Genomic DNA, 24,893 nt, shown 5'->3' on the forward strand with positions numbered 1-24,893 from the left:
GTTAACTGTTGACTATAAAGTTCAAGGTGTCCAAGAATTTAGTCACCACTTGAACTATGCATATCAGCGTAAATAGACATCGCGAGCACTTTCACTTCTCAAATTTCAGGACAGAAATGCATAGTCAAGCTCAGCTTTAGCAATTCCTTTACTATCATATAAGTAGCAGACTCAGCTGTAAGTGCGTGTGTCTAAAATTAAAGAAAAAACTACCACAGTGATGAATCCTCAAATTTGGTTAGAGATACAATGTACCAATGAAATTCAATCAGATTTCTTTCCTACACTTGTAGCATTACAGTAAATATTTCTACATCATTATATACATATAAGTAGCGAATCAAATCTCCTTGTTGCTGCTTTTATTTAAAGTCATTAGGGTCAGAAGATATCTTGCAACATCTGCCGCTCAACTCTCCCATTGTTTGACTGTTTGAGACACTCATCTAGTTTTAGCCCAGTTCTCTGCATCTGTATCACAGGTACACTATACTACTGCCCTTCTGTGTAACACACCAGCTTCTGTATCTGTATAGCCTGTATATCTGTGTTACACATTATGTATTTGTGTATTTATCTAACTGTTCTCCACTTCCCTAACACATTGAGCTTCTTGAGCATTATTCTCTATTGACATATTGTGAATGAGTCTGGTGTTTGTTTCTTACATGTGGGTATTTTACTGTCGCTGTGCTATCTATCAACCAGCATTTTACTTTTTTAAGTTATTTCCAGAACAAAATACACTTTTCAGACATGAACCAAAGATCATCTCCAGTCTCCACACATCGGCTCGAAATCAGTCACAAGTGACTTGTATGACCCTTGTCTAATTGCTGTTGGTGACTTGTATGACCCTTGTCTAATTGTTGTACGTGCCAGCTCTGTTTTTTGAACCTGAATATGCCTGGAGCAAGACATCTTTTCCAGCTGCTGGCAATTCATCAAACCTGCTACCACACTAGAGATCACATGCATGTAGCAACACATGGGAGTTGGGATAGTAAGCTTTCTAGATAGCTTTGCCCATTGGCATGTGCATAACGGACAGAAAATAATCCATAGATAAAGTAGAACATTTGATTGTAAATGCAAACTTCACAGAGATAGACATTGATGCAAGTCTTTCAAAGGGAAAATGTCTAAGTACAAGCTGTACATCCTTACATCTGCTTACAACACACTTACATGACTCAGAGGCACATACTTTGACAATTCATACAACATTGCACACTTCATAGTTTGGGCCATCCTTGAATATCAAACAAACTTTTTCTGCAACAAGATCTTGTTTTTCCTAACCCACCCCTAAACAAAGATAGCATCCCAACATCCCTTGACAACAAGCAGGGGGATTTTTGTTCCAGCAGTTTGACAGCAGGTCATTTGGGTTTCAAATCCCTTGAAGCCTCCAATCAGGAGGCAGATGCAAGCTGATTGGTTATCAGGCACTCCAGTTTTGGCTCCCACTTTTGGCGGGAAACTCGGTATACATGTGCAGGCTACCCCACAAGATTACTTCATCTTCTGCACAGACAACCAGCCGGTATGGGTCTATACTGTTTTCATTATTTTGTACCTTGGTTGTAATACCGTAATGTACAATGTTTCTAGCTTGTTTAATATGAATACTTGAATCAATCATTGTAGAGTTGTGAACTGTTTCAGTTTCAGTTTACTGTACTGTTAATTTTTTCAGCACATGACAGACAATGTGGACTGATGAGTTGCCACAGTACTGTGACCTGTCACAGACTGCACAGTACAGACCTCTATCCCAGGAGGATCGAGAACTTGTAAGTTGATTCTTCTCTGAAGGATTTATTCAAATCATTCAGCATTTGTGTAGTAGACCTTACTCGAATTGTTACTGTGCCCCCATGACCTAGACTGCCCATGACCCACACTGAGGTTCAGGGATACACCCCACACAAATCTGGGGGTATACATATATGCAGCAGCCGCTTGAATTGGGGGTGCAGAAATGTGTGCATACACACCGAGTATTTCCATGGCCCAGTGCTGTTCATACACAGTACATACGGTACAATATACCCTCTCAGATTGTGGTGGCCTTTATGCCCCAAAATGGCTGCAATGACTAGATACTGTTGGGTCAGCATCCAAAATCTGCATTTAATTACCAAAAATTTGTCTTATCCTATCTCCAGGTCACCAAACTTTTCAAAGATGCTAGTCCCAGTGGAAAACGCGGGGTAGACTTGTTGACATTACAGGATGGAGAATGGGTCCCAGACGATGTAAGTATCTGTTAAAGATATCATTTTGATGGGAGCATGATTGAACTAATTTCTGCTGTAACTTAAGTCGTTATAGTTTGCATCTTCAGATGTATTAATAGCTGTAGATGCCCTATTTAAGATGCACCTATCTTCAGACGGATTTCTTTCCTGATACACAAGTGGTGTTTGTTGACAACAAATGTATACTTGAGAAAGATTAAAGCAACAATGATGGTAGCACTGAATAGCAGTAACACTAAGTGGCAGCTCATGCCACAAAATACAGCAGTCACCATCAACTGCACATAAAATGTTTGGGAGTCGGCCTCATAGAGAAACTAGATTTCTGTTGCCAACTCCTCTCCATCTGTGAAGCTGAATAAATAAAGGAATAGATAAATATGCTACGGCCGCGTGGCGCGTTGGTACACCCGATCCCTCGATCTCGGAAGTTAAGCAACGCGACGGTCCGGACAGTGCTTGGATGGGGGACCAACCAAGGACGTCCGGATTGCTGTAGCCTCACGAAGTTTCCACGAAATCGTCTTCCGGGAGGGACGTAAAACGGGGGTCCCGTGCTCGAGGAGGTGCCTCGACCACGTTAAACAGCCTCATTACTCATACTGGGTACCTACTGGCTGGCAAAATACACCAGATGATTAAATATTAAACGGTTTTTAGGTTGGACCCGTTATGGATTTGTTTGTGTTTTGAAGCAGAATTTGATTTCTGATTCAGAAGGTTTCATGTATGGAAAAGGTCCGAAATTGTCTAGAATATGTTCCTCATTATGTTTTTGATAGAATATTTGCGCTTATTGTTACTTCTGTCATCATGCGTGTTATTGAGCATGTTCAGCGATTCTGATTCATAGTAACATGTTAACAAGTGTGATGTGATTTTTTTTGTCAGTCACATTGATTAAAACTTATGTTATTCCCACCAAACCATACCATGTCTATTGATACTGTATGGCTACCCTAGACACAGTGTCCTTCAGAGGGAAACATAAAATACCTTTTTGCGAAGTGAAAAAGCTTTATATTTAGGAATGACACTGTTGGATCTGCTATAGTGTTTGTATAGTAGAAAACCTACAGTAGAAATACAACCGTTTTCATGAACACTGCCCTCTGCAATTGACCACATTGTTTTTGTAAGGTTGCATCGCCATAGAATTACAATTGTTCTGTCAAAAAGATCATGCTATAACATTCTGTCTAGTGTTCAACCCTTCAGTTCGTTGTATTTATTTACATTCAACACAAATGAAAACAAGCGAAATACAAAAGCAATGATTCTTAAATCAGGACAAGATGTCTTAGTGTAACACCAAATCACACCTACATTCACAAATCTTGCAGCAGTTACCAGTTGTAACCCAGAATGAGGAATTTTCATGAACAGCATGATTGTATTTCATACTCAAATTATTACTCAGATTAACGCGACCAAACTTCATTAATTGGATCCTCACCATTCTGTTGGCAACTATAGACGAAGTGCTGTGGGTTTCAGCTTTGAGCATGCGAAAAAAAAGGCAGCACACCATTTTATATATATATATATACAACATTACAAAAATATCTCAATGGGAAAGTAGCCTTAAGTAGCTTTTGATTTGACCGAGTACCATTTCTTTATCAACCTAGATCATTGAAGAGTACCTGGAAGTCATTCAAACGTCAGCGCCTAAGGTAACTTTGACTTCATTATTAATAAGTACATTGGCAATGGATTTTGTGCACTTAAATTCAAAGGAAATGTAACTGTACACATTATGGCATAATTTATGGCATTGTACATATTAGTCTTCTAAAGAGTTTGTTGACTCAGTGATGTTTCTCTTTTGAGAAATCACTATTCTTGTGGATATCATAATCATACGAAAAAAATGTTTCAGACTTGCAAAATTGAGTATTTCAACTACAACGTCTACTTGAACAAGTTAAGGACAAGGCCAGTCTTCGACAATTACAAGAGTAACCAGAAGACACAGAAGGTATGAATGATTGTTTTGTTCATACTAAGGATGTAATAGTGAACATTTCTTGTTCATACATGTTCGCAGTACATGTTTTCCTTAGTTTTTGTCTCAACAAGTCAAACTTTAATCAAACCTGTTCTGTTCTATTCTAGGACATACAAGGAAGTGACATAGTTTTCATGCCAGTTCACCAAGCTAACCACTGGGGGCTTCTTGTAAGTTGCTCTTATTATTTGGTCCCTTACAGCAACAACTTTTGGTCCATATTATTTTCTTTTAGCTTTTTGTTGTGGTGTCTTTGTTTGCGCTTTCATCAAGTTGTTGTAAGCCTGGTACGCTTTGAACTGAGGGCATAGAATGAAACAAATAACAAAGATAAGATCAATGGACTCTGTCACTGTTGCTGTGCTCGAAAGTAGACTGGATCCCACACTGATGAAATATGGATAATTTCTGCCTGCTTTTGGTGATAAAAATAGGACGTGAGGTTGACAGCTCTTTGCATAGTCAAACAGGGCAAACAACTTCACTTTCCTCTGACATTTTGAGACCTTAACACATCGAGGAAGTCGCTGTAGTGATAGAACACCGAGATGGCTGCGCACAGAGGGAAGGGGTGATGACGTCACCTGAATAAGCCCTAGGCTAAGGAAAATAGCTTGGCTTGACAGAAGCATCTACAAGTTCTAGCCTTATCTGTGGGGCTAATCATGTGTAGCATATCAATTATCCATGCCCTGCATGCAAGGGGCTAAACAGTGTGTCTTCACCCAGCCCTGTTTTTATCTCCGTCATTTTATTCTTAATTAAGTAGAAGACCAACTATTTCTTCATAATATATACAAACCCAGCCCATATAAAACAGAACACAAAACATAACCATGACCCTCTTAGTAGAGATGTCTCAGCCATTTAAGTCTACACCTTCAAAAACCTTGGCTTAGTGTGGAACTTCTGGGGAACATGATTCTTGGGCAAGACCCCCAGGTACAGTAGTATCTTGGCCCAGTTTGGTACTTATTTGTGACTACTAGTAGTTACCCTTCCCATAGCAGTCAGCTCTGTACAGGCCTTCTCCAGTGGGTTTAACATCAGTATCTTACATGTAAGTAGGTCCTGACAAATTGACCATGTAATTGGTAAGACAGTCAGCATCACATGGGGTTAATGTGACACAGTAACTGTTATGTTTTTTTCTTCAGACATGTACATGTACATGTACAATGTACATTTTATCATACACAAAGTCTGAGTAAGAATTTGTGATACAAAGAAGTAAAGATTACATCATAAGTTTGTATTTTTGGAAACCACTTCAGTAATTGGTGACAAGTGACTCTTTCAATCAGGCTGACTAGAGGGATCTGTGTCCCACAGGGGGTGACCCAGATACAACAGGCAGTGTGTACAGTGTACAAACAGTAGTTCATGGGAGTGGGTCAATGACTTGGCTTACATGCATTTCTGTTAAAAGCAGACTGTCTTGTTGGCTGTTTTCACTTAAATTCTTGTTAACGCCAAATCACCTTTTTTCTTAGGGTAACCTAGATTCCACCCTCACACTCAGGGTTGACATCGCGGCAAAGCCTAACGATATCACCCCTGACAATTCAGCCAGGGTATTTGGGTATTTGGGGCGCCCTGCTTATGAATATTAATGAGCTTGCCTGATTTGTCGCGGGCCAATCAGCGACCGGATTGCAAGTTTCGAACAAACAGCGTACGGCGCGGCGTGTACAAAGATCTGTTTATCTTTGCGTGATGGTAATGTTTTTTTTTTTCGTATGCTAGGTCGGTACATGTATACGGTGATGCCGTGGTTACCCTATACCCACAGAACCGACAAATGTTAAATTTGGTGCCTGATAAAGACGTCTGGACGCTGAAAGAACGTTACGCCGGTACTGTTATCTTGCTCTTGAATATTAATGAGTCGCCTTATATGGCGCCTTTCCGAGCTTTCGACAACAAAAAGCCGATAGGCTGACAGTTGGTTAGAAGCCACGCCCCAAATACCCAAATACCCTGGCTGAATTGTCAGGGGTGATATCGTTAGGCTTTGCCGCGATGTCAACCCTGAGTGTGAGGGTGCCTAGATTCGTTCTTTTAAAAAAAAATGGGTATTTAGAGATTTTCGGTCATCGACGTGGGTTTCAAATGTTAAATCTTTCAAGATATTACGATGTGAAACTACGTTCCATCGACTTAACGATACCCAAATACCCTATTTTTATACACAACGGATATAGGTTACCCTACGGATAAAGGTAAACTAACGTTAAATATACATGTTGTTTATTTTGAAAATTTACAATCTTGTTTTGTTTACCCATGCTTCTTTTTTCCCCCACCTTATCTCTTTTTAAAACTTTTACATTCTGCAGAGGATGTCATCCATAAACTTTAATTGTGCCCTTCAGTGGAAAATCATCTAGAAAAGTTGGCTGGAATTTTTTCAGTAGCCGGGTGAAAGCCCCGGGGCCTCTAGTACACACAGTTATTACTATTTTAGGGACTAACAACTTAGGACAGCCTGTATCAAGTGACCTGTGTGACCATGTCACGCGGTTTGACATGGTAGTCTCCACTTCTTCTTAGCTTTTAAAAATTCTTAATTTTGTGTGTCCCATTTGAATATGCAGGTGTATTATCCAAAGAAGAAGTGGGTCATTCTGTTTGACTCATTGCAAGTATCTTGCTGCATCAATCAGAAGACAGCTTTTGAGAGAGCAAAGTAAGTATTTCTCCGTCTCAGCATCTCAGAGTCAGTCGGACATTTAAGACCACCCAAGACGCCACTTGCCATAATTTGATATAGTTAATGATTTCTTTTAAGATACCATTTTTATGTGCTTGATAATCATGGAAAGACTAATTTTGTCAATATTATCATAATTGTGTGGAAAAGTTCCATCAAGAATGATAAATGATGAGCAGAACACTGACATATAGAGCTTCTTTTGTATAGTATTTTTATAAAAATAGATACATTTCATTCCAAGTTCCTTTTATATGAGGAATGAAACATTTGAAGCAACATCATTTTCTTATGAATAAGACAGTTCAAAATTAAATTGCTTCCTTTTTCACCCAGACGTTTCTTGACTTTCTACTTGCCTGAAAGTGAGCTAAACTGGAAGGACTGGACGTTCTACATGCCCTCACCTGATGTAGGTCTTTTCTTTCCTCAACTTAGAAATTATTATAATGATGAAATAGAATTCATTTTATTAAGTGACGAGTATATTTACACTGACGAGTCATTGTTGTGGTTTATCATATCAATTTTTGACTTCTTATCTAAAAATGATGGGAGTACTGTACAATGTAGAGCTATTTATACATGACTGATTGTATGATGTGTATTACAGATTAAAGTTTATGAGTCATCAATTTTGGCTGTTGTTTTGAAGGCTCATAATCATGATCATGATCTATATGCACTTATAATATAAGTGCATATAGATTTACAGTTACAGTTACTAACTGTAAATCTAATTTTAAAAAAATCACCAAAACATATCCATACAAAAAAAAATGTATCAAATTGAATGTTATTCAAGGCAGCTGGATTTTCTTCCTTTTGCAGGAAATTCCCCAACAAAAGAATGGGGATGATTGTGGTGTCTTTGTTTGCCAGGTATGACTGTTCTATTCATAACTCATTAAAGATGGTGAAATTTATTTGTTTATTCAAATATTTCCCTTAATGGCATCAACATTAGAGAGTTGCATGAGGTTTTACACCACCAGTACCTTGCTTGTTATACCTAACTGCACAGAGTGACCTAAAAACCAAGCCCTGAAAGATTGCTGTATGTAACTGCAGTTGTGCATGATGTAAGGAATGACTGTTAAACTGCTTGGCACACAACTAATCAGTACCTAGTACCTGAGCTCAGACAAGAAATACTGGCACATGTAGTCATGCCTCGAAGTTTGAAGTTGACTTATCAACCTAGGATTGATGTGTACACTTTCCCAGAACTACAATTGTATCTAGATGCTCGATGTCATAAAGTACTGTCTACCATTCTTATTACACATCCCGTACAAGACAGGTCATCAGTGTAAATTGTAACCAGCTGCTTCTGGACTGTAATATTGCTTTGAAGGTGTTGTGTTATGCCAAAGGGCAGTTTGGGTGTAATTTTGCTTATTGGGCTATACAATCATCTTTGTTTTATTAGTGGTTATACCAGCTATACAGAATGCATAATCAGGTCCACTACTATTGCATCTTAGATTATAACTCTCTTTCTGTTTTTCCTTCAAGTATGCATTCCATCTTGCCAACAAGATACCCCTGAACTTTTCACAGGTAAGCCAATTCAATACCATTTTGTCAGTTTTTGCAGCCAAGCATTTGATAACATTTTTGTCAGTATATGATGTGCAGCCAAGCAAGAGCACAATGTAGCATACAGTACTTATCATGCAGTTCAGGTAATTGAATCCTTGGAATAGACAGAAGACATTTAGCTTTGCTGAGGGAAGGATATTATAGAAAATATATTGTAGATTCTAGTAATTAATCAATTTTCAAACATATGCGTTTTAGGATTTTGGATGTTCATGTACATGTACGTAATGTAAGGGTGTCCCTTTCATCCCATAGTCTACAAGTACGTGATTGTACAAATGTAGCACTGCGTCACAGGGTTGTCATTCAAAAATTCTGATTTCCGATTTCCAACATAATTGTAGATTCCAGACCCAAGGTCAGCCGGGCCCCTAGTAGTGAGGAGTGGCCTGTTACATAAGCTTCAGACAGTGGCATTTGTGTTATACAGACTATGTGAATAGCAGAGGAGTTAAAGCCATGATACTCAGTATTCCATTTCTACATTCATGAGTCAACAATGCACCTTAGTTTTTTAAGTTTCTTTTCAAATTTGCTTTATTCAAATTTATTTTGGTCTATCCAGGCAAACAGGGCAATGTTACTACATCTTGGTTGAAATGGAATTGGGGACATTTTCCCCCACATTAAATTGTTCTCATATGACATGTAAAATGGAGCGGAGATGTGTTGACTTCATCAAATGTCTTATTTTTACTGTGTTGGAATGCAGATTTTCTATATAAAGCTAAAGCTGTAACGGATTATTTCTGCACCTGTGTATGTTTGGATAAGATGGAAATATCAAGCACATATTATCATTACCATCACATCAAGCTATTCTGTACTTCCTTATGTGTTGACCAATGAGACTCATTATCTATATTTTCTGCAGGCTGCAATTCCTAACATTCGTAAGTGGATGGCACTGGAGATACACAGTGGATCCCTGAGGTATCAAAATTTCCACTTCACTCTAGATTGCAAATTGACATAAAAAAATATCTGTATCTGTATTTATATTGCCGGTATAGCCGCTGTTCGGCGTAACACACCAGCTTTGCAGGCACAACATCAAATTCAAGTGTACTCATGAATGTGCACAATCCCTTCTTCGCTAGGTTCTTAAACTTTGAAACTATATGTTTTCACCTTCTTGCTCGTGACATGACTTCTTGGATTTTGCAGGAAAGAGCGCATTAAGCTGTTACCACTTGAAGCAATGCCAACAAGAAGGTATGTGCTGTTCCATCTACTAGTCATATTTGACACTAAGAAAAATTACTTAATGCCAATGTGCAATGTAGTTTCTGCTAACTGATGTTGATTTACACTGAAAATGTTTTTTGTCTTCTTACTATTCTATACTGTAACAAATTGAATGTGTAATCTTCCATGATTTCTGTGGCCACATACATATGTTTCTTGCAATATCAATGAATGATCCTACCTTTAAATAGTGCAAGATGTAGTAACAATTCATTTTGTCAGAGACAGAAGTAAAGGATTTGGCTTATATGATTTGGGTTATCATGCTTGTCTCTATGCCATATTTTCTCCTGTTAAATTGTCTTACACCAGTTTTGTTTGTAATAAGCAAATCTTTGCTAAAGATGTATTTGTATTTTTTTATTAGCTACATTTTACATATTAACAAACTTTTGTTTCTTTATCTAGGAAAAAAGTGAGGGATGATTCAAAGAAGCCCCGTCACAGGTCTCCCCCACCAATGCCAGGACAGAGGTCATTACAATAACTTATAATTCGTTTGTGCACATGCAAACATACTTGTATTATATCATAGATGAATATGCAATGTGGTTTTGTTCACTGTGCTTCAGTCTGTAAATCCAGGTAATGAAAGAGCCGATATTTCTAAGCAGGCCTCACAATTGTTTGTTCAGGCCAACAAAGTCATTGCTGTTCATGGTACCAAATGAATGCCTAATTGTGGACAATGTGCACTTACATGTACATTGTTACTTATTACATGTCATAACTGTTGCAGGTGTGCCGTTATCGCGAGAGCGCTTCGTTCAGCCTTGGAGCACAGCCTGAACAGTAGTAGTTCTGGTAATGATGCAGACATAAGCAGTTGTGATACATCTTGTAAGTACACTTTCTGTTTAAGTGAGTTGATTTGTTGCATTAGCTTGTTGGTTATCAAGAATGAAATATACAATCTGGTAACAACATTCAATTTCAATTTTGTTAGACTTGCCAATAGAAATATACATTTCATCTGTTTCTGAGTGATGCAGATTTTTGTAACACACCACTATCCACCAATTGTTGGAGAGCAAAGTAGGGCACGCTCTTGTTGCTTTGTGAGGAAATGCCTCAAGGCAGACTTGAGTCTGAGGATAGCTTAAACATAATTGCATTATTTTGTGTTCCCATTACATTTTACCTACTATCTATACTGCAATGGAAGTGCATGCACTTTGGGTCATCCCAAAAATGCTCATATATATACTAGTATAAGCTTGCAAAATTTATAAACATTTAATGGTAGAATTTTAGGTGAAATCAAATCTGCTATGAATTACTAGAAATTTCCAAAGGCATGCTATATAGTCCACTTGTATTAAAGTCAAACAGGTACTAATATTTTGTCGGCTCAATCAAGCCTGTTTTGTTTTGACATACATGACATTGTACATTAATCATCATATTACAGTTGACGATGATTCAACTTCGTCGCTGACAAGGCTGCTCACATCTACTCCAAAGGGAAAAACAAAGCCACACCTCTTCAAGAAGAAAAAAGGTACAATTTTCATGTTGATGAAATATCACATAGAGAGCATTAACACTGCTCACTTACAGAAATTGTGATACTAGCAGTTGTTCAACAGAACAATAAAGAACAGCACTGGTGACAAGTGCACCTTGAAAAGCCATGATCATTCCATAATTATGTACAAGAATGAAATTAACTTGAAATAAAAAAAGTACCAATCTGTGTTACAGCTGAAAAGGCAAAAAGAGGGAAATATGCTCAGATGGGTACTTCAAGAGAAGCCATCACAACAGCCTGGACTACGTACTGTGGATGTGGCCAGGACTGTTGTGGGAAATTGGGGACTGACATCATACGAGTTTGCAGGGATAAGTTTTGGAGCTATAATCAAGACAAACAACGAGAGTTTATCCAAGGGGCTCTGGAAGCAGGAGACAGGAGGAAAGATGGTGGATCATATGAGTTCAGCATCCAAGGCTACAAGATATGTGCCAGGGCTTGGTGTCTTGCACATGATGCAAAGAAGTCCAGGTAATGTCACCACACACATTACAGTACACTCAGACTACATGTAGCTGTTCCAAACCCAGAAGCTATCCAGTTTTGCCATCATCTATGGCAAATTTTCCATTTTTATGAAAATTTCTCTATATTTATCATTTAAAAAAGCAACCATATGTGGGAAGGGACTGGTACCCTGTACATTCGGCCCTCATTCAACGTGGCCATGGCCGCATTGGACAGGTGGCCATCTTGGGAAGTTTGCTTCATGCTCCTATAATTTTTTTGGGGGAAAAAAGTGGCCGTTATGGCCAGATGATCTGCTACTTCAAGAGGCTTAGGTTTGACTGTAGTTCATAGCCTAGTTTCAAACCACTCCAGACCAGGACCCAATGTCCCTTTTTAAAATATCTATGTAAGGTCAGGGCCTGAAGCACTTATCAGTTTTAGCATGTATTCCATAATACTGATAGAAGTAGGCTGAGGTATCAAATAAAACATAACGTTAGATATATTCTTGATGCTTTGCAATCCCTCTATATGCATTTTTTTTTAAATTTAGATATACGCATACATGTACTATCCTCTTCAAACCGTTACAGGTTCTATGAGATTGTAAAGGAATACGAGGCTGGAAAGAAGGTTGTGCCAGATCTACGGAATGGAATGAAGTATGAATCTCGTAGGTACTTAGAGGCCAAGCAGTGGCTAGGTGAATATGCCAAAAAATATGGTGACATCATGCCAAACAGCAACAACATCCACCTGCCTCAGTGCCTTCAAAAGGTAGATGTATTCAACAGCTACCTGGAAGAGATGTCTTACGAGAACCATCTGCAACTAACATGGTTCAAGGCCATGTGGAGAAAAGAGTTCCCTAACCTGAAAATTCCACCGGTAAGTACTGGATAATACTTCTATTACTTATTAAGTGTTATTCATTGTTTTAATTTTTTGAGGACAAGTGAATGTGACGTGGTCCTGACCCAAAGCATACTTACTTATACAAAAATCATTATTGTCCATAGGGAGGTACATTGTCATGAGTAGGGGTGGGTACCGGTACAAAAAATTCAAGTACAGTCCAGGTCCAGAGGATCAGGTCCAGATCCAGATCTTGACCTAAATCTGGACCTAACTGTGAATGGAGGATACTCAAAACAATGGTCCATTTTGCTGCAAAGAAATCTGTTTGGTGGAGTATCCTACATGTACCTTCACGTAAACACTGCTAACTGCCTCTTTATAGAAAATTCGTAATAAGGCTGACTGTCAACTCTGGGGTTCAGAGTCATCTTTATCTCAAGTTTGGAGTTTGGACATACATACAAGGACATTTTGACATATCATCAATGCATGATAGATAAAATACCTAGGTCAACCCTTTTTCTGGAATTATGGCATCCAGAGGGCACAAGGTACAATGTACATTGTACATGTACTACATATTAAAGTCTACTTGGCTCTTGTTACTTTTTTGGACCAATAAGCCTCAAAACATGTTAACACCTGCCGCCATATTGCCGGTATAATCTGTTCATATGCATATCTTTCAAAATGTGGTATACTGAATTTTTTTCAGGTCCGGTCAAGTAAGAAAAAACAGTTTTGCACCAGTAAACTGCACCGGTACCCACTCCTAGCCATGACCCAAAGCATTATCATGGCCATAATCATAAACAGTGCATGGGGCTACAGAAATTACAAGTACAGTTGTACTTATAATATCCATCTTGAGTGCAACAAGAGGTATGGAAAGTAGTAAGAAAACATTTTGCAATCAACTGATTTACTCACAGTTCTCATTCCACTTCTCAAAACATATGAATATGTTCTACAGATTTGTCAAACCATGCCTTTGAATTATCTTCTCCTTAGAGAAATCGTTTCACAAAATGTGATGAATGTGAGGAACTCAAGAAACAGTTAAAGGAGGCCAAGATCGAGGATGACTTCAATGCATTGAGAGAACGAAGACAAAGCCACCTTCAACTTGCAAAGTAAGTGAGAACCTTCCAGTTAAAGACAGGTATTAAATTTCTACATTTTGAAATCAATATTGCACCACTTTGAATGCATTTACCTGAGCATATTATCATCTTTCCAGATGGCATGAAGTAGAAAAAATATTTTTTTTCATGGAAGTATGTGGTTTGACTATGATGTTAAACTAATCTGAAAGTATAGCTAAAGTATCTAGATTAAGTTTGTAGATGACATGAGTATCTATATAAGTTTTGTTGTTACAAAGCAGTGACATACAATTTGATACACCTTGTCATCCTTGCAGCTCTGCACGCCAGAAATATTACAAACACATCAAGAAAGCAAAGCAGTACCCTGACAATTACCTCAGCCTGATCATCGACAGCATGGATCAGAACAAAACAGCGTTGCCCCACTTTTCCACCCCGACCAAGGTAATCAATAATAAGCTGCTAAAGTACATGTCGGTCTGAACATATGCATTTATTCATTTTGTAGGGTTTATAACTACATGTATCAGTAATTGTTTTCATGGTTGTTTTTGTTTTGTAACAATGAGTAGCCCTTAGTATTGGCAAAACCTTTGTTTACAAGAACTAGGTGAACCACTTAGTAATAGTAAAATGCAGAACAATGTGTGTGCCTGCCTCCGCTGCATGCACATGATAAAAGTGAAATCAAGAAGAAAGCAGCTCTGGCACTCGTGGAGAGGGATCTTGACGAATGTACTCTGCACCAACTAATGGGACACTTCTACAAAGTCTGCCAGTGCAGAGTCCCATGTCTTATACATACCCTGCTCTACACGTGCAACCTGCCCACCATCAATTTAACACTATGCAGTGGCTCTCGCTCCGACAATACCTATACTCTGTGGGTGTCGTCTTCAACAAAGAATAGTATAGCATGTTTCTTTGGCCATTTCTGTTCAACTCAGGCTATTTTTGACGGAGGTTTCGAAATAGAATAAGGGGTTCCATCTTGTTCTATTTGTTCGATATGACGTTCGATCAGGATCAGTCCATTGGATCATATGTCAATTTTGACTTAAACTGCACAATGATTCTTTAGTTAATGATTTGATTTATAAACATTTGTGGTATGATATAAACATTTGTGGTATGATGAACTAAGGATGGAAATGATAGCCCACTGTTAACAAGTGACAGCAATTTTGCCTTTTTATAAAGAATGGACATTTATTAAACAAATCCTGTTTCAACTGATTAAAGAGGTCAATTCAAAGCACTACATGGGGTAAAACACTTTCTATTGCTAACAACAAGGATGTGATATGATTTAATACATGTATATTAGGTAAACCATCTTTCACATTTTTATCAGGTGCAAAATTGGATAGATCTTGACTTTATCTGAATTCATCTAACCCAATACAGAATCAGTCATCACTGGAACAGATGAAAGTTCACCTAACAGGAGTGTTGGCACATGGACAAAGGAAGTCCTATGTGTATGCATGGACTTCCAAATACCGCATGGATGTGAACATCACGACAAACGTCCTGATTGATGTCCTAACAGACATTTCTAAGGTGAGGCCTAGTGATTAAGACCACCCTCCTTGACATTTTCCTATGTGATAATATGTCACTGATAAATTCCGTACAAATTTTTTAGGTCATACTGAATATTTCTAATTTGTGATGAAGAAAATTAAGTCATGTATATTGGGAAATCAGTACTGCTCAATGGGAAAATGGTTTCTTGCGAAACTGTAACCTGCAACTAAGACCTTTAAATTTGTGCCATTGCCTTGCAGGCGAGAGGAGGTCGGCTACCCAGCACACTATATCTGCAACTGGACAACAGTGCAAAGGAGAATAAGAACAAATTCATGATTGCTTTCTGCACTTGGCTGGTAAAACTGCAAGTCTTCCAGAAGGTAAAAATGATCAGCTTTGATGACATTGTCTGACTGACATTTTGCAATATATAGCATGTATGCCAAATAGCATGGTAACTGTATTTGATGTCTAAAGTACATTATTTCAATCACCTTAGAACTAGCTCCCTGGCAAAAATTCTACAAATTCTGGAGCCTTAACTTCTTATCGGCACAGTCTTTTGTTTCTTGACAGATTCATACATAATCATACTCATTGAGCACAATTTTCAAATGTGAAGTCCCCTTGATAGCCAAAAGTCTACAATCAGCCTGTAAATGGATTGAGAAAGAAAGTGAGCTCAGGTACTTATTAGGGATTGTGTTAAAGATTCCTCACACCCTTGGCACATGATATGAATAATTAATATGGTGTCAAAGCAGTCTAGTTACGAACATCCTTTTACCTACTGCCATTAAGTGAAAATTGAATGTCAAATACCCAATATGCAAAAAATAGCGATCACCTGTATATTGAGCTTTAACTCAGCGAACAAAACTGAGAAGACAAACAAACCTTTAGAAATACCACAAAGTATTTAGACTTAGACCCCATTCACACTAAAAAAACGATTCGAATAAAACATGTAAATTTAGCAGTGTGAACGCTCCCAAATCACTTGGATTTCATTGAAACGAATCCTTCGCGATCCACCTCGGGAAGGTGGATAGAACTGGGGCAAGTGGATAGAAATGCGCTGCGGGGAGTCTCGATTCGTGCGATTCGGCAGTGTGAACGCGCAAATGGATAGGATTCCGCTTGCTCCGATGTTCATTCAGGAACTTGGGGTCTTAGTTCGCATCGCACGGGAAACACAACACACGCCAGATCGCTTAATTTTTCAGCTAGCATTTTCCGCCGTGTTTCACTTGCAACAACAATGAGCATAAAGAAAGAGGAGTCACCATTTGCCAAATTGACAACCGAATAAACGAAGCTGCTCGTTTTCATCTGGGAGTGGGAGGAGTCGCAGAAAAAGCTCGGAAGGTCCATAAAAACAGGGACATTTATGAAGATACATCTAAAGGAATGGCGGAGTTAAGAAATCCCTTGACCAGTGCAGAAATAGAGTGAAGAAACTAACCACCAACTACTGCAAGACGTAGCGATACGTCTGTGAAACGCAACTAACGTTTTATTCGGATAAGACTGAGGGCGCACTAATCGGATTATCGAAGAGCAGTGTTAACACAATTTTGGATCGGATAGAAATTTTTTTATTCGGATAGATGTTTTATTCGAATCGTTTTTCTAAGTGTGAACGGGTTCTTGTGAACGGGGTCTTATAGTCTGGTGGCAGAGACCGATAAGCATGCAATGCGGTTCATACAAAGTTTTTCTGCTGTTTCCATACCTCTGAGGTGTGCTCTATCAGAATCTGGATGATGCCACTCTGTCATCATTTGGCAATCCGCACAATATGCAAATTAAGGCGGCCTTTAAGGAAATTCTTGTTTTCGTCAATATCTCAGTAACCACACATGGTATCAAATTGATTTTGGTATCTATCACCATGTTTTGAGGGGTAAAGAATCAGATAAAGCCATTTTAGTAATGATCACCACTATTTTGGCTAAATATGCATAAAATATGCAAATTAAGGCGGTTATTACGGAAAATCTTGCTTTTGTCAATATCTCAGTAACCACACATGGTATCAAAATAATTTTGGTGTCTATCCCCATGTTTTGAGGGGTAAAGAATCAGATTAAGCCATTTCAGTAATGGCCACACCAATATTTTGTGCTGAATAGGCATAAAACACGCAAATAAGGCGGCCATTACGGAAAATCTTGTTTTCATTAATATCTCAGTAACTACCCGGTACACATGGTATCAAAATAAATTTGGTGTCCATCCCCATGTTTTGAGGGGTAAGGAATCAAACAAAGCCATGTCAGTATTGACAAATACTTTATTTAAAATGTTTAAAAAATCAGCTTCAGTGTATATCAGAGTGGATGCATCCACTTTAATTATGCTTATATATATGTTGCCATTCCTGGTTTGACTCAGTCCTCCAACAAGTCACTTTCACAAACATTGTCACAGATATCAACCTGCCAGGTGTGCTCATTTTGGCAGTCAGTGATTCTCTGTGGTATCCACAAAAATGTACATGGCAAGTGAGCTGTATAGCATCCACGCATTGCTGTCAAGGTGTATCCGTACAGCCACACTACTGGGGTACAGACTGAAGGAACGGACACTACTGGCCCAGGGGTAACTGAAAACAGAGGGGGTATAAACACTTCTGGGGTTACAGGCACTACTGGTGGTACATACGTCTACATCGGGTATGGTCTCTGCTATACAGGATGAATGGACATTTCGGGGAGTACAAGGCACTACCTGGGGTACGGATGCTACAGGGGGTATGGACACTAGAGGGGGAACGGACAATACGTACGGACACTACTGAGGGTATGGACACTACAGTGAAAACTGACCCATGGTACAGTGAAAACTGACATTACAGGTGGTACTGACACTACTATATGTTACAGCCCAGGCACTACTTGGTAGGGGTGCACAGTGTACCACCATACACAAACAGGTTTTCTTCTTGGACCGGTCCAAAAAAAGTCAGACCTGAAAAAAATTGATTTGGCCCAATGGCCCGACATCACTGGGGATACAGACACTACTGGGGGTATGGACACTACTGGGGGTATGGACACTACTGGGGGTACGGACACTACTGGGGATACACTATAGGTGATACGAACACTACTGGGGGCATTGGACACAAATGGGGGTACGGACACTGCTGGGGGTACGGACACTACTGGGGGCGGTACAGACTACTAGGGGTACAGACACTACTGGGGGTACGGACACTACTTGGGGGTACGGGCACTACTGGGGGTATGGATACTACTGGAGGTACGGACACTACAGGGGGTACGGACACTACTGGAGGTACGGACACTACAGGGGGTACGGACACTACTGGAGGTATGGACACTACTTGGGGTATGGACACTACTGGGGGTACGGACACTACTGGGGATACACTACAGGTGATACGAACACTACTGGGGGTATTGGACACAAATGGGGGTACAGACAATACTGGGGGTACGGACACTAATGGGGGCGGTACGGACTTAAATAGGGGTACGGACACTACAGGGGGTATGGACACTACTGGGGGTATGGACACTACTGGAGGTACGGACACTACTGGGGGTACGGACACTACTGGAGATACGTACACTACTGGGGGGATGGACACTACAGGGGTACGTACACTACCATACGGAGTACGGACACTACAGTGGGTACAGACATTACACCTTCTTGGTAATGACACTACACTGGTACTGACACTACAATGTACAGAAACTATACTTGGGGTACGGACACTACTGGGAAATAGAGACTACGGCCGGGGGTATCAAAACCAATGGGGTACGGGCATTACTAGGGGGTACGGACACTACAGTACTGAGGGTAAAGACACTTCTGGGGGTACGGGTACTACTTGGGGTATGGACATTATTGGGGATACGGACACTACTGGGGATGCGGCCAATACTGGGGGTACGGACACTACTGGGGATGCGGACGTGCACTACTGGGGATGCGGACGTGCACTACTGGGGATGCGGACGTGCACTACTGGGGATGCGGACGTGCACTACTGGGGATGCAGACGTGCACTCCTGGGGATGCGGCCTATACGGGGGGTACGGACACTACTGGGGATGCGGACGTGCACTCCTGGGGATGCGGCCTATACGGGGGGTACGGACACTACTGGGGATGCGGCCAATACTGGGGGTACAGACTGGACACTACTGGGGATGCGGACGTGCACTACTGGGGATGCGGCCTATACGGGGGGTACGGACACTACTGGGGATGCGGCCAATACTGGGGGTACAGACTGGACACTACTGGGGATGCGGACGTGCACTACTGGGGATGCGGCCTATACTGGGGGTACAGACTGGACACTACTGGGGATGCGGACGTGCACTACTGGGGATGCGGACGTGCACTCCTGGGGATGCGGCCTATACTGGGGGTACAGACACTACTGGGGATGCGGACGTGCACTCCTGGGGATGCGGCCTATACTGGGGGTACGGACACTACTGGGGATGCGGACGTGCACTCCTGGGGATGCGGACGTGCACTCCTGGGGATGCGGCCTATACTGGGGGTACGGACACTACTGGGGATGCGGACGTGCACTCCTGGGGATGCGGCCTATACTGGGGGTACGGACACTACTGGGGATGCGGACGTGCACTCCTGGGGATGCGGCCTATACTGGGGGTACGGACACTCCTGGGGATGCGGCCTATACTGGGGGTACAGACACTACTGGGGATGCGGACGTGCACTCCTGGGGATGCGGCCTATACGGGGGGTACGGACACTACTGGGGATGCGGACACTACAGGGGGTACAGACTGGACACTACTGGGGATGCGGCCAATACTGGGGGTACGGACACTACTGGGGGTACGGACACAACTGGGGATGTGGTCACTACAGGGGGTACAGACTGGACACTACTGGGGATGCAGCCAATACTGGGGGTACGGACACTACTGGGGATGCGGACACTACAGGGGGTATGGATTGGACTCTAATGGGGATGCTGCTAATACTGGGGGTACGGACACTACTGGGGATGCGGCCAATACTGGGAGTACAACACTACAGGGGGTAAGGACACTACTGGCCAAGGAGGCATTGGTACTACTAGGGGTATGGACACTACTGGAGGTATGGACACTGCTGGGGAGGAGGGAATTGACACTACGGGGGTATGGAAACTTAACGAGTTGGATATTAGGATCAATACTGACATGGCTTAGTCTACTTCCTTAAATACTGAAATGGCTACATCAGATTCTTAGCCCCTCAAAACATGGACACCAATGTGAATTTGATACCATGTGTGGTTACCGAGATATTGACGAAAGCAAGATTTTTCGTATATGCCTATTCAGCACAAAATATTGGTGTGATCATTACTGAAATGGCTTTATCTGATTCTTTACCCCTCAAAACATGGGGATAGACACCGAAATCAATTTGATACCATATGTGGTTACTGAGATATTGACAAAAGCAAGATTTTCCGTAATAACCGCCTTAATTTGCATATTTTATGCATATTTAGCCAAAATAGTGGTGTGATCATTACTAAAATGGCTTAATCTGATTCTTTACCCCTCAAAACATGGGGATAGACACCAAAATCAATTTGATACCATGTGTGGTTACCGAGATATTGCCGAAAACAAGAATTTCCTTAATGGCCGCCTTAATTTGCATATTGTTGTTCAATGTTTTTATTGCAGGTCAAACTAGGATATTTAATGGCCGGGCATACCCATGAGGACGTCGACCAGATGTTCTCCAGATTTTCAGTGAAACTTCAGAGGCAGGATGCTACCACCATACCAGAGCTATTTACAACAATAGAGGCAAGCTATGCACCTAAACCACAGTGCAGGTATTGTGCAGATCCTGTATTTTTGTTTCATAGTTCTGATATAACATTGAAATATTTTTTAATCTTGACTTCTATCTCAGAAATAACAGCATTTAAAAACAGCTGATGTAGTATTGTTAGCATGACCTATATTGCACCTTTTAACTAAGTTAAATTGTTTAAGTGTCCTAGTTACACATGTACAGTGTTTAAGTTGTTTGAGTTCTGTGTCTAGGGACACCTGAAAACAGGCTGTTGCCTAAGTGTGAATTTGTCCCCTGGTAAAATAAACAAAATAAATGAAATGGAACTTACATGTATTTCCTACAAAACAGGTTTCTGTCAACAATAAAGCCGTAATTCAAATCAGCTATTCAAGCTGAAATCTGTCTATCTATCTTGCACAAGCAGTACTGACACCCAATACAATGTACATGGATGAAATGTTCTGATCAGTTATCAATTTTTTGTCTTTCAGATTAATACAGGCTCTGTGGGATTACAGGACCCTGATGTCCAACTACATCAGTGCTGACCTATCAGGTCATTCAAGGCCCCATAACTTTGTCTTCAGAGCTGTTGACAAGAAAGTCTGTCTACTAGCTCAGCTCTGGCCTGTGCCAACATGCCCCAAAATTGACATTAATGTAGATACATTTATAGAAGCATTTCCAACAAAGCAGCATATTAAACATGTCTGGGTTGGTGTAGACAATGAGGCAAATGAAGACCATCTGGAACAAGTAAGAAAGATGACTAATGATATTGACAAATGGTCAGCTAGTTTGAGAGTGAAAGATGGGTTCAGGGAGTGGTGGGAGGACTTCTTGAGCAAAGAAAACAGACGTAGTAAACCACCAACTGAACCATTATCAAAGCTAGGAAAGTTCATCCCCCGTACCAAGCTTCCCACTGTCTTGAACGAAAAAGTCCTTACAGTTTTAGACAAGTTCCAAAAGAAATCCCAAGACCCACTAAATATCAAATTGAAAAGAAAAGCAAAGACTCAGACACAGGCAACAACATCAAAAAGACTAAAGAAAAGCTGAACTATTTGTATTTGGTCAGTTACTGATTAGCTTAATTGATTTTGATTTTAAGCCAAAAAATTGTCATGCTCACTTTTCCCTTATCACAATAATCAAAGACCCCACCTTTTATTGTAGGATATTATGCTTTAATTTGATAAAAAGATGATTGATGAAATTATCTTAATTATTCTGTCTGTTTGAAATTGGTAGTTTGCATTTCAGCTATTTGTAAAAAAGGTACTACATACATTTTCTCGTACCATGCTGTCAAGGTATCTTTAATCTATCGTTTGCTAGACAGAAGGATTCCCATTCATTGAACAGCTCAAGAAGTTCTCCCATCATATTTTGGTACATCTGTTTTACAGTCATTTGATGCAAGTGTAACATGATTAATATGCTGCTTTGTTGGAAAGAGCCATGATGATGATGATGCAAGTGTCAATATGTTGTCTGTCACATGATTAATGATAATTTGTATTAAAATTGTATGATAATGTCATGTTTTGATGATGATTTTGATCATCTGTTTTATAGTCATTTGATGTAAGTGTCAATATGTTTTCTGTGACATGATTAATGATAATTTGTATTGAAATTGTATGATTATGTCATGTTTTGATTATGATTTTGATCATCGGTTTTATAGTCATTTAATGCATGTGTCAATATGTTTTCTATCACATGCTATTGAATGTATAATTAATGATGATTTGTTTTGAAACTGCATTATAATGTAATGTTTTGATTATGATTTTGATCAATGTTGATATGTCAATGATGCTCTATTTGATTATAAATGTAGTGGTTGTTGATGTCACATGATGACGTCACAATTCATGTTTTTGATTGATCGTGGCTTTAATAATTGTTGGTATGTTGTTCCCATGCAGAATGTACTATGTCTATGAACCACAAAAATGCAAAACAATTGTACTCTACTCGAGTCTATGGAAGGACCAGTTGATCTTCGTAGGGATCAAATTATAGGAAGTTGGAATGATGCGACAGATTTTGCAAAATGTGGTTAGACATATACAATGTAAATAAAGTTTTCTTAGGAATTCTGTATTCATGATTGTTAGAGCAATTGTTTAATATGCCAATCAAGAAGTTAGAAATCCAGTCTTGAAGAGATGTTACAAGACAAGGTTCAGTATGATATGATTATCATCAAGACCTTGATATGATATACATTGTCTCCGTTGAATAAAAAGCAACAAAAACTTACACACTAAAACCTCATCCCTTCAAAACTGTGTCAAAAGGTGACTACGGGTGTATGTGTGTGTGAGGGGGGGCAATAAGTTCTGAGCCTCTCCAAGAAATAAGGTGCCAAACTTAAATTGCCCCATTATAAAGTATAAAACCATAATCTTATGAATGGCTACCAAAATTCAAATCATCAAGCATTTCCATTCAGTTATAGGAATAAAAAGTTCAAGAATAAAGAGAAAGAGGAATGATAATCTTTGGGTGATTTGATATTCAATTAGAAGAAGGGTGTATATTTAGAGTAAAAGTCTATCTTCAAGGAATAATACTATTATACAATGTATAATTTAATATAAGTCAGAAACATAGACTTTGGTGTCAGTAACACTTTAAAATGCACCCATATTGAATGGTGGCATACCATGGTGCTTGAAACTAATTTACCAGTAACAAACATGTATATCTGTATATATGTACATAGTCACATGGAGCAAGCATACATTTACTATGAACATCATGTAATAACTGTAGCATTGCATATTATAGCATATTTTTGAGAATCCTGCATGTGACTTGCAGAATTCTGCATGTGACTTGCAGAATTCTGCATGTGACTTGCAGAATTCTGCATATGGAGTGCAGAATTCTGCACATTGGTTGCAGAATTCTGCATATGGTTTGCAGAATTCTGCAGTCCAGTGCAGAATTCTGCGCAGAATTCTGCGAACAGATGCAGAATTCTGCAGAACTGACCTAGTCCCGTGGGACCTGCCGATGTTATCTACGTAACCGTCATCATGTACTATGTCATATTATAGAATATTAAACTTATTTCTTAAAGTATGTCCTAATAATCGAAGTTTTCCGGATTTAGAGTGTTTTTCCGGATTAATACTGTCGCCTGTTATAGTAGATTTGTACAAAAGTATCACAGCTCTCCATTAGTATTACTAGTATTAGTAAGTTCTTTTTCAGCATGCTTGAGGTATACGCACTGGTTTTGAGATTCCACCTGAATATGCATGCTTCTGAAGGAGCTAGAATTCTAATGTCTACCCGCACTGATAAAACCAGCATCAAGCTGTTTTTGTAAGCTATAGATCATCAGAGACAAGACATGTAAATTTCAAAAGTATTATAAGGCCCTGATGTCTGTTCCTCTTTTATTACCAGACTAACTGATTCTTCTTTTTCTCTAGTGATTTTCTTCTTGTGATTACTAGAATGATAGTATCATGACCTTACAAGAGTATAGAGAAAACTAGAGAGAGATAATGGTTTGTTTGTGTTCTTGTCTACAGAGGGCTGTGAAGACTTGTCTGAATCTGGAGCAGCGGAACCCAAACAGAATCTTGAGTCTGTCTTAGAGACATCAGTCGGCACACCTTCCATCGGAAAACGATCGTCCAGCAGAGCAGAAGCTACAGGTAAGGATAACACCAGATATGCTGGAAGGTGGCACTAAAGATACTGTATACATACA

General features: G+C 39.8%; 1 protein-coding gene across 1 annotated transcript; it reads left to right on the top strand.

The window, feature by feature from the left end:
- Positions 1-45: 45 nt before the first annotated feature.
- Positions 46-24,310, top strand: LOC118404177. The gene is made up of 22 exons (XM_035803197.1): positions 46-1,796; positions 2,172-2,261; positions 3,896-3,940; positions 4,147-4,245; positions 4,383-4,445; positions 6,873-6,964; positions 7,325-7,400; positions 7,820-7,870; positions 8,507-8,551; positions 9,468-9,526; positions 9,761-9,808; positions 10,250-10,315; positions 10,581-10,681; positions 11,253-11,342; positions 11,546-11,846; positions 12,419-12,713; positions 13,695-13,816; positions 14,107-14,236; positions 15,200-15,355; positions 15,583-15,705; positions 21,031-21,185; positions 21,643-24,310. Exons 1-22 carry the CDS (start codon positions 1,713-1,715, stop codon positions 22,211-22,213), a joined length of 2,862 nt encoding a protein of 953 aa, XP_035659090.1. The 5' UTR covers positions 46-1,712; the 3' UTR covers positions 22,214-24,310.
- Positions 24,311-24,893: the final 583 nt, after the last annotated feature.

Source organism: Branchiostoma floridae, chromosome 17 (assembly GCF_000003815.2).
Source record: "Branchiostoma floridae strain S238N-H82 chromosome 17, Bfl_VNyyK, whole genome shotgun sequence".
NCBI classification, from domain to species: domain Eukaryota; kingdom Metazoa; phylum Chordata; class Leptocardii; order Amphioxiformes; family Branchiostomatidae; genus Branchiostoma; species Branchiostoma floridae.

Bases quoted from the DNA above. Each gene is read 5' to 3' on its own strand.
- LOC118404177 (XM_035803197.1), top strand. From the start codon at position 1,713: ATGTGGACTGATGAGTTGCCACAGTACTGTGACCTGTCACAGACTGCA. The intron at 7,871-8,506 runs GTATGACTGTTC...TTTTCCTTCAAG, and splicing joins GTGGTGTCTTTGTTTGCCAG to TATGCATTCCATCTTGCCAA. The intron at 9,527-9,760 runs GTATCAAAATTT...TGGATTTTGCAG, and splicing joins ATACACAGTGGATCCCTGAG to GAAAGAGCGCATTAAGCTGT.